The sequence below is a fragment of the Arachis hypogaea genome, chromosome 6, assembly GCF_003086295.3.
Source record: "Arachis hypogaea cultivar Tifrunner chromosome 6, arahy.Tifrunner.gnm2.J5K5, whole genome shotgun sequence".
NCBI lineage: Eukaryota > Viridiplantae > Streptophyta > Magnoliopsida > Fabales > Fabaceae > Arachis > Arachis hypogaea.
Window position 1 is genome coordinate 27,085,381 of NC_092041.1, and position 11,102 is coordinate 27,096,482.

The 11,102-nt window shown below is 33.7% G+C and overlaps 1 protein-coding gene across 13 annotated transcripts; it reads right to left on the reverse strand.

Annotated features, from left to right (window-relative positions):
* Positions 1-584: 584 nt before the first annotated feature.
* On the reverse strand, positions 585-5,952 carry LOC112698149 (vacuolar protein sorting-associated protein 51 homolog). Of its 13 annotated transcripts, none has more exons than XM_072196889.1 (16): positions 5,632-5,952; positions 5,293-5,420; positions 5,058-5,197; positions 4,924-4,978; positions 4,739-4,846; positions 4,469-4,567; positions 4,210-4,362; positions 4,049-4,135; positions 3,837-3,940; positions 3,537-3,637; positions 3,432-3,451; positions 2,770-3,047; positions 2,455-2,667; positions 2,025-2,175; positions 1,237-1,324; positions 585-1,150 (listed from the first exon to the last, which is right to left on the reverse strand). In XM_072196889.1, exons 2-9 carry the CDS (start codon positions 5,380-5,382, stop codon positions 3,839-3,841), a joined length of 834 nt encoding a protein of 277 aa, XP_072052990.1. In that variant the 5' UTR covers positions 5,383-5,420; positions 5,632-5,952; the 3' UTR covers positions 585-1,150; positions 1,237-1,324; positions 2,025-2,175; positions 2,455-2,667; positions 2,770-3,047; positions 3,432-3,451; positions 3,537-3,637; positions 3,837-3,838. The 13 variants fall into 13 exon arrangements, with proteins under 13 accessions (XP_072052990.1, XP_072052989.1, XP_072053000.1 ...); XM_072196888.1 differs by having other exon boundaries at positions 2,770-3,122; XM_072196899.1 differs by having other exon boundaries at positions 2,455-2,547; positions 2,770-3,122; positions 5,293-5,388; positions 5,632-5,924.
* Positions 5,953-11,102: the final 5,150 nt, after the last annotated feature.

An 11,102-nucleotide genomic window follows, 5' to 3' on the forward strand; every position in this document is an offset into this window, starting at 1 on the left:
AAATTATTAAATATCTAATTTTTAAAGATGATATAGAAAACGGATGTAATTATTTGGAATTCACAACTAGAAAATGGATTAATACAGACAGATTTACAGACGGATTTAATCTTTATTATAGACGGATTTTTGGTTGCCGACGAAATTACCGACGGATTTTGTCCCTCTATAAAAGTCCCGTCGGAAATTATTTACCGACGGATTTTTTTTCCGTCGAAAAATTACAGATGGATTTTTACCAGTTACCGACGGATTTTCCCTCTGTAAATTTTCTATCCATTTCCCAAAGGCGACGAACTTTCCGACGGATTTTCCGTCTGTAATTACAGACGGATTTTCAGATGGATTTTCCGTCTGTAATTTCAGATAGATTTTCCGACAGATTTTCCGTCTGTAATTTGAACCTTGAAAAATCATCTCACACTATAATTACAGATAGAAAATCCGTCTGTAAATCCGTCGGTAAAGTAAAATAAAAATTTTTAAAAATTTTTCTATTGCAAAATGAATACTTTAGGTTTATTTTTTAAATTTCCTCCATCAAACACATTGTAAATTAAAAAAAAAAAAGAGGCCAAAAATCATACAGATAAACATAATATTCATTACATGATACCTATAAAATTAGATGTTATTTTTCAACATCATTGGCCAATATCTCACTATCTGAATAAAAAGATACCCAAAAAAAATAAACAATTGACAGAACTATAACTATTTACATTATCATTGACACTACTAGTTCCTTCATTTTCAACAATTTAAACAAACAAGATTTTATATTGATCCTATTCCTTTTAGATTGTATGATGGTGACTTGCTCAGAGCCATTGACAAATACACCTCCTGGATCTCCTTGTGGTTGTGTGGCCACTTCAAGTTAAACTCCACATCAGCATTGCAATATACAAGTTCTTCCCTTTGGTTTTCAAGCTAGCTGAGGAAATTGCAGCCAGTTTTTTGTTGAGTCGCAACCAGGTTCGCATTGTTGGAGCTAATGCAGCAAATCATCAACTAGAGAAAATCACTGTTCTCTTAAATTTGGTGCCTCAAGGAGTTAAGTTTGATGATACAACAGCATTCTTGATATACAAGAAATTCTGGCACAAGAAAATTCTCACTGATGCTTCCTTTTTTGGCACAAGAAATTCTGGCACAAAGAGTCAATATTATTAACGCAGAGAGAGTATTATTAACGCATCCGAATCTTAGTGATTAAATTAATGTGTTATGTACCTCCTCCAAAGGCTATATCAATTGATGGAATTCCCACATGCTGCACAAAAGGTTTATAATCTGATCCTCCACCACCTAATCTTCCAATCTTTCCTTGTAAAGAAATAGTTCATGATTAGATTCAGGCCAAATCAAATGCAGAATTTTCACTACTCAGCAACAATTCAGCAAAGCTAGCAGCAGAAAATTCAATAATCACATATCTCCAATTTTAGAATTCAGATTCAGAATATAAAATTACAAAATTAGAGTCTACAACAGCAAAAGCTTCAAAATCAGCAAGGAATCCAAAACTTACAGAAGAAGTTCACATCAAAGGAGGAGGAGACTCATCAGATTTCAATTTTACATTTTAACCTCAACAACAAACAAAATCAACAGAGCTGGCAGATCGAGCAATAATTCAGCATTCATCTTTGTCTATTTATGTAGAAAACGAAGAAGCAACATATTTGGCTGAAGAGGAAGAATTAGCTTTCAATTTTGAATTTCAACTAGTATAATCAAGAGCGATTTCAGTTCAAGTAGGATTCCAAAATTCAATTCCAAAACTACAATCAAAATTCACTCTCATTCCAGAACACACAAGAGAAGAACACCTTACTCGTTTACAAAGACTCCAACATTAAAACCAATATTCTTAACATATTACAAGCCCAAGATAGAAGAATAATGTATTACATCAATTTCTTAAACCTGCAAAATTTAGACCAACAATTGATAACTAAAAAAAGTTCTGAATAGGAAACAAAAAGACAGCACGATTTAAGGCAATAAATAGCTCTTACCATTCAAAAGACAAATTTTCTCCCCGGTATCTTTGTACTGACGGAGACATTGGTTTAGACGGAAAAGATAAGGCAAGACAAGTACTAAAGGGATTGCAACAGAGTGACTGCCACATACAGAATCAGCTTCCAACCAAGCAATTGTGGCAACCTACAAGGGTTTTGGAAAATGGATCCCCTAATTAGAGAAGTCAATCAAGCATCTTGAGAGCCAAGAACAAAAGATACAAGTCTAGAAACTAAAAATTTTAACTATTAATGAACAAGCTCTATGGAAAAGGAGAATGGTAAGAATGCATAAATCTGTAGACAAATTACAAATATCAATATTATATAAAGTCCACAGTGCTAGTTTTTTTCTCGAGAATGAGCAAAAGCTTTTCTTTCATTAGACAAGAATAAACTAACTAATGCATGTGTTAAAACTCACCTGTATCATAAGCTCAACTAGTTCCTTCACGGATACTTCATTGTCTGGGTTTCCCACATTGAATATCTGTCCGTTTGCTCTTTCAAGATTATCCTGTGACAAGTTGACATACACATTATCTGAAACTCATGGCAACTCAGAAAGTCGGGTTAAGGAAGTCATGCAGTGATCCATTTCTATGAAACTCATAGACTAAGAGGTGCTGCCAATACTCTGAACAATAACCAATATAAATAGATGAATAGAAGAAAGAAAGAAAAAATTATATAACAGATACAATGAAGAAGAAAATAAAAAATAGAGAGAAGAGAATACCAGTTTCAGAGGCTACGAGGAATAAGAGAATCAAGCATGGAAGTAAGAAGGAAGATTTTGCCATTTTGAAAGTAATTAGTTGTGGCTATGGTATGAGTTTGAGTGAAGTGAAAAAAGATGAATGAGGATTGGGTAGTGTAAAGTAGATGGGATGGTGTTACTATATATATATAGTTCAGCTACAATTCATATCCAGAAAATTTGGAGAGGTAAGCTGTCTTCTCATAACTTTCTGTCTTCACATAAATTTGGAGAGGTAAACTGTCTTCACAGAACTACTAAATAATTAATAAAGGAGAGAACATTTAAGATAAATAAGGATACAGAGACATAAAGAAGAATTGAAGCATCACCTATTAATAAAGAAAGAAGAAAACTCAGTGCCTTAGCTTTAAATTTTCTACTTTTGTATATCTAATAACTAACTCGTAGATATGCCTTTTTGTCGCTCACTATGGATGCTCTTATTAACAAAATTGAGCTAAAAGGCTTACACACAATGCATCAAGAATCAAAATCAAGTAGGAACATAAAGAGAACCACGTGAGGGACATCATAGGTTGTGCTTGTCTTTTAGGAGCCAAAAAGAAAATAATAATAATAATAATAATAATAAAAGTTTATTATATATATATGAGAGAAATTTATAACACCCTTTTCACCTAAGGCCTTTGTGAGTTCTCTGCAAAATAAATGAATATAGATAATAATCAAAAAAGAATAAAAGGATGCTGAAGATTAGAAGATAGAGATATGAATATACATACAGGAGTGTGGAGTCTGTAATGGATCCATTGAGATGAGCATGCAACTTCACCTTTGACATTGACACCCACCACTCCATGTTCTTGTTTGTTAATTAGTGAATCTCACAACAAGAACAAGAATGGAGAGAATAATAAGTGAAAGTGTAGAAACAGATGGAGTAATATGTATATTGAAACAGGGGGCTAACACTATATATATATATATATATATATATATATATATATATATATATATATATATATATATATATATTTAGAAAAGCATCAGTACTTTAGAACAAAGATTGACAACTATTGTACCTCTATTGGAATTGTAAACACACGTGTTGATTTAGATAAATTAAATTCTTTTCGAAGAATTTCTCTGTACAAAGAAGCCAATTCTTGAAGCTACATTCTTTAGCCTGCATGAATAAGCAAATAATATTTTGAAGTTTTGGCTAAAAATTAATGAATGCTAAAAATGAGATAAGTTTTGGCTAATTTTTAATATAAAGAAAATCAAAACAAACCGGATATTCCAACTGCTTAAGGAGCATTGTAGCTTCAGCTCTCTTTTGTATTGATTCAGAATTTGAAAATAGCTTCCTCTGCTTCCTCTGGTTAAATAAAGCAAATTATAGAGGTATAAAAGATCAAACTAAGTCACAAGAGTAACAAAATAGATAAATACATCTAAGATGGCCCCAGGCTTGTTTTGCTTGATTGGCCCAAGTCCAAAGGCTTGGCAAAGGTGAAGGAACAAAACATGCAAGTTTTTTACTATTGTAACCATTGCTTTCTCAGAGGCTAGCTTGCAATCCTGGAAAGATGAATCTCCATATGCCTAAGACAGAGAAGATCAAACAAAGATATTTCATCTATGACTTTGATTTATATGTTTGTGAAAGTAATCAAGGAATGGAATTACAAGCTATATCATCCAAACTAACCATTAAAATTGGCATTGCTCCAGTGTAAAACCTAACTGCATCTGCATAAGCTTCCGATTTGATGCACTTGTTAAGTCTATTAGGCAGATCATATATGAACTATTCTTCAACAAGGATGAAAAATATGTGAGCCATATTTCTAGAACATATAATCATGCAATATTAGAAGTACAAAAAGTTGTATCGCCAAGCTAAAATACATGGAAACATAAGTATTGCAGTGAAGAACAATGTGAAACCAGAAAAAGACACATGTAATAGCTCTAATACCTGAACTTTACGGAGAAGATTGCAAGTAGGATGCAGCTTCTCTATGTGCTCCCTTTTGTCAAAAAGAGAAGTGTTAACGCTGTCACTCCTTGACTGCACAGACATTATCTGAAACAACCATGGAAAACACACATTCCTATCAAACTCAATTCGAATCGGATTGAGTAAACTATAGCTACAACTACCTTCTCAAGATGCTGCTCCATGTTTGTCTCCATCCCGAAAATGTTACTTTTCATCCTGCGTGATGAGAAATGTCATCAACTCCTACCTAAAGAGCCACACATATGTTTTCAGTTTTCACACTAAAACTAAGTACCTCTTTATAGTATCAGTAGCACTGATGAACTTGTTATAGTTATCGTAAACCAGCATTTGCAAGTCAGTGTCAAGATTCTTGATTTCAGTAGCCAGCTTGACATGGCGCTGAAGCAGCCCTTCCAAATTGGACTTGTGAACCTTCACGAAATTCCCCAATTTAACGATTCCAAATCAGAACCGAACAAATAGAAAACAATCACAACAAAATGCGAAGAGACTTGGAGGGTGGTTACCATGAGGTTCATGTAGTGATCGGGATCGAAGGAGTTGGAGTTGATATCGTCGAGTGAGGCGTGCTTGGCGGAGTCGGTGCCGGTGGACATGGCAGACTTTGGAGAGTAGAAACTCTGAAAGTTAAAAACTATAGAAAGCAATGGCCTACCATGAATTTTAGGTAAAAAAAGCTTCGATTGCAGAAAATAATTCATCAAAAAATCAGAGTAAACCCGCAGATTCAAACAAAGCACAAAAGCAGAGTATGATAAACCTAAACCTGGCACAGAAAAATTGAGCCCTAAGATTTATCACGAAGAACAGAATCACAAAATCAGCATATATATATATATATATACCTGAAATTTGAGATGGTTACAAGAAGAACTGAGAGAGCGAGTTGAGATTAGATAGAAGAGGCGCCAGAGGGAGCAGATGCGATGAAAGCGGCGACAGAGAGCGCTCTACGACCATGGGAGTAGATGCGACGACAGCGGTGGCGGAGGGATCTCGTGTGATGCAAGGAATGATAGAGAGAGACGCAACGGCTCGGTAGCGGCAGCGGCGGAAGAAGCAGAAGTAGCAGCCACAGAGAGAAGAACTAGCTCGTGCTATGGAGAGAAGAAGAACTGAAGAAGCTCGTGTTTCATTTGGAAGAAGCTCCTCTTTCATTTAGGTTTAATTCAATATTTCCGACGGAAAATTTTAAATTACAGACAGATTTTCCGTCTATAATAATTTAATAAAATGCAGCATTTTGTCTCTTTAATTACAGACGGATTTTCTGTCTGTAACAAACTTTTACGGAAAAAAATTAATTTTACCGACAGAATTATCGACGGATTTTTTTCTGTCTGTAATTTATACTAATTCATTTTTTTTTATTTTTCGACAAAAAATCCCTCTGAAATTTCGTCTGTATTTCCGTGGGATAAAATCCGTCGGAAATATCCGTCTGTAATAACTAGTTTTCTAGTAGTGATTTAGTTTAAAAAAATTAAAATTTTTTAAGTTATAACTTATAAATTTTCTATCAATTTACACAAATATACTAATTTTACTGTTTATTGAATACTTTAATATTTTTATATAAAAATTAAATTAAAAAACAAATAACTATAAAATATCACTAAATTAAATAAATGATTATATCTAATTCTTCTTTCAAATTTGTAGTGCTTTTTATTTTTTTTTTCCTAAAGGATTTCAATTGCTTTCAACATGTAGGACGTTTTCTAATTGTTTTCGTTTAGATTGTGTGAACACTAATTATTACAATAAATTTGAATTTTATTATATTTAAATTTGTCAAAAACGCATTTCAACCATTACATTTAACAATTATTCTCCACATACAAGCTTTTTTCTCACACAAGTTTTTACAAGTCATTTATATTCACACGCATTTACATTCACGTTCTTCTTCTTTCTCTTGTTACTGCACGTTCTTGCACGTTCTTCTTCTTTTTCTTCGTTATTTTTTTTGTTATTGTCTTCATCAACAACACCTCTTCCTCTTCTTCTTCCTCCTTCTTTTTTCATTGAAATTTGTTCTCATTCTTTCTTTTTCTCTTTCTCCTCTATCATCAGTTATCTTGTTGTTGAAGATCATGAATAATTCAGGTTCAGATTGTCAATTGAACTAGAACAAAATTTATTATTGTTTTGAATCCAATCAAGTGGTTGGGGTGTGGTTCAATTCAGAAGAAAAAAATGTAGCATTAGATGAAATATTTTTCTGTATTTACAGCAAATTTGGGTGTAACACGAAGATATTTGGGTGTATTTTTATTCTGATAAGTTCTACATAATTCAAAACTCTTCCTCTTCCTCCTCCTCATCTTCTACTAATGCTTCTTTTTTTCATCATCATCACCGTCTTCTTCTTCTTTTTTTCTTATTCATCTTTTTCTTTTTGTTTTACCTTCTCAAGCTTCTTCTTGTTCTACTCTCTTAACAAGAATAAAAACAAAAAAATTAAACAAAGAAAAAGAAGAAACACATAATGCTGTAAAATTACTTGGAAGATGATGAACTTATATTCATTTAACTAAAGGAAAGAAAGAAATAAGGGGAAAAAAGAAGAAGAAGAAAAATGCAGTATTAGAGGAAATATTTTTCTGTATTTGTAGCAAATTTGGGTGTAACACGAAAATATTTGGGTGTATTTTAAAAATTTTGGGTGTATTTTTATTTTGATAAGTTCTGCATAATTGAAAACTCTTCCTCTTCATCCTCCTCATCTTCTACTGCTTCTTCTTCCTCATCTTCTTATTTTGTTTTCTTATAATTCTTCTTGGGAGAAAAAAGCAAACAAAGAAGAAAAAATACATAATGTTGCAAAATCAATAGATAAAAGAGGAGGAAAAAAATGCAGCAATAATAATAACAATAAAAAGAACCACGATGAGGATGAAACATGCGAAGAAGAAAAAAAAGAAGGAATGCGAAGAAAATGGAGGAGGAATGCAAAGAAGAAAGAGAAGAAGAAGAAGAAGATAGAGAAGGAGGTAGAGGAAGAACGTGGAATACAAATATTGAAGAAGAACCGATTCTCATTTTGCACTATTCAAAGTTGAGGAAGCGCGTGTTTACACGCTCTCTAAATTGAGGGTTGTTTTTGTTTGATTTGAACTAACTTATATAAATTGATGGTTTTACAGTAGCTAAGAGAAGGAGGGGTTGAATCTTAGCCCCTTTTTCACTTAATAACACTTGTTGGTCTTTGAAACAACTTCTGGAGACTTTTTGATTTTTGTTTCATACCCAGCCACGAGATTTTTTCTTTTTATCTCGTAACCTAGCACGAGATATTTTTCAATTTTATCTCCTGTGCAATAGAAACATAAATGGAGTAGAAGAGAGAGAATTACACTAAGATATATCCTGGTTCAGCTGCTAAGTGCAATGTAGCCTACATCCAGTCTCCATCACAACAATGATGGAATTTCACTATGATCATCTTTGATTACAAACACCAATTCTCCCTAGGAACTACCCTTCCTATCTGGGACAAGTCCAGAGTCTAAACCCAATCCTGAACTTGACTTGGTTACAGCCAAGCTTTCAACTGCTAAGTGCTAACCCAACTTGCAAGGGGATTCCCACAGAATCATGAAACACAACATAGATGTATAAAGGACCTCTAAGGACATCTATGACTTTTTCTTTTAATTTTGCACACTCTGCCTCTTTCCGCTCTATGGCTTTTTCTTACAAATCTCACTGTTTGTCTTTTTTCATGACTCAAGACAGACAAAATTAAACAGAAAATTTACAAAATGAAGAACACTGAAGGAGAAGAACTTCTGTTAGCTTAGGTAGCTATGTGAACAATGTGCCTTGCACTCTCACTCCTTACCTCAAGTCCTGGCTGTTCTCCCTTATTTATAAAAGGGGAAGCTTCTACGGTTAAAACCAAAAACCAAGCTAAACTTCTTCTTCTTCAAGCAAAACTGGTTCGGCCAGAGAGAGAGGAGAGGTAACCGAATGCATTAACCAACATGCAATTACCTCTGGTTCTTCCTCGGTCATCAATAATCATCAATCCGAGCCATCCATCTTGCCTTGCACTCCAAGAAGGACTCCTAGCCCTTGATACTTGATGCATGACAGCTTCTCCTGCTCCAACTTCTGCCTCCTCCATCACGTAGCCACTATAGCTACCTCTTGTGGTGGTTGAGCAAAGTCAGAGACAAGCCATCCCTCCAAGGATCTTCTCCTTGCTGACCGAAATCTTCTTCATCCATTTTTAAGTATGAAGAGCTTGAGGTTACTTCACTAAATCTTACTATTCTTGGTGAAGATCTCAACCACAACATACTTTTTATTTTCTTTTTCTTGCCATCATTACAATGGTCTTGTTGCTTGTTTCTTCTTTCTTTCGGTAGCTAGGCATAGCTTCCATGGTTTCCTCTGTGATATGACCGAAGAAGAAGAGAGATGAGAGTGAAGAAAGAGAAACTTGAATAATGAATGTGATAAAGTAAATTAAGTTTCCCACTTCCCTTGCTATAGATAACATGTAGCATTGATGATGTCCATCAAATCAAGTGCTAAACCTCTCTCATATTTCCAATGCAAGTTAATTCAAGTTAATTGAATTTGAAATCCATCACAACTTGAAAAATAGGATCCGTTGGAAGCAATGGAACTTTGCTTTCTTTGCTTAATAGTTTCAGACCAAGCTTTGGTCTATTTAACAAATATTATAATTGGGCTTGTAGCAATAATAATCCAATCTGGCCCAATAAATAAAACACTTCAGCCAACATTCATATGACAATATTGCACAAGACTGAAATTTTGATTTCATTGGGCTTAGGTTCTTTTCTTTTCTTTTTCGACCTAACAAAAATCTACACAAACAAAATTATTAATTAATCAAGTATGAATTAAGATCCAATTAATAATTTTGTGATTTATTGTTTTAATAATGTTTGTTCATCATCAAATTAAATTTAGAGTTTTCCAAACTCATCAATCTCCCCCTTGATGACAAACATTATTAAAAATTGAAATTGAATGAAATCAAGGATTAGAGTACTCCCTTTTTGAATACTTGGATTCCTTCCTTTCTAATTGTTACATGGCTCCACCTCAATGTATGCTATTTTACCATGGGAAGCTTTACCTGTAACTTTTGAAATCAAGCTTAAGGCAACTATGTTGTTCAACATATAAAATTTTGTAATGTTGAATGCTTGATTTATGAGCAGAATTGGAGTGATAAGCAAAACTCATTTGTTATCTTAGAATTGATTTTCTGCTCAAACTCACACAAAGCAATTGATTATATATCAACCAAAAACATTTTTGATGTTTCAAGAAAATTGCTGTTTCAAGAATTTGAAAATATTTTCCAGCCAACGTATCAGAGCAAAATAATCACGGCAAGGAAGATATTTTTAATCAAGCATGATCAACACAGCAACTATCAGATTTTATTTACATATCAAGACTTAAAGAAACTGCCAAAAATAATTAATTGCATCAAGAAGGCAGCAAAATATCCAAAAAGTGAGCCAAGACAAATCATCAACTAAAAGGTGTATTAAATAAATCATCAACTAAAACACTACCACAAATAATTGAGACATGAAACAAGGGTGATCATGAATCATTAAAAGATTTCATCCCCTGTTAATTTCAATTTTTTTTCAGCCATTTCTCCCCCTTTTGTCATCAAAGGGGCTCACCTGTAAAAAATAACATTGACAGCAAAATATCCCAAAATATAACCAATCATCCAAATTAACCAAGTGTTTAACAGAGTATCACAAAAGGTACCAAAACAGCTAACAAGAGTTCAAAAAGAACCAAATAAAACCAGAATCCAGAAAACACATTAATCATCAGAGAGATTGTACTCTGATTCAGAGTCAGTATTCTTTTCACCAGCTCCCATCTCATCTTCAAAGTTTTGAAACATTAAGCCTACTCATTCTTGGCATTTGGCCCAAGCCTTCTCATTTTCATATGCTAGTTTTCGAGCAGCCTTGTTTGACTGAACCATTTGTTTGGACATATTTAGGAATTCATTGAGAACTTCCTTAATCGAATCAGCCACCTTGAAAGATTCGGCTGGGCGACTTTCAAGGTCGCTGTCTGACTGTTCAAATGGCATTGATCGCTTGCCTTTCATGCTTTTACCGGTAACTCCTACTCCTTTAATCATTGAAACCTTATTCTCTACAGTTTCATTTGTTAAATCAACTTTAAAATACTCAAAAATGCTGGTGAGAAATATACCATATGGGAGATTAGCCTTTTTAGTACTCTTAATAGATTCCCACATGTGACGTATCATAAGGTATGTAAATAAAATTTG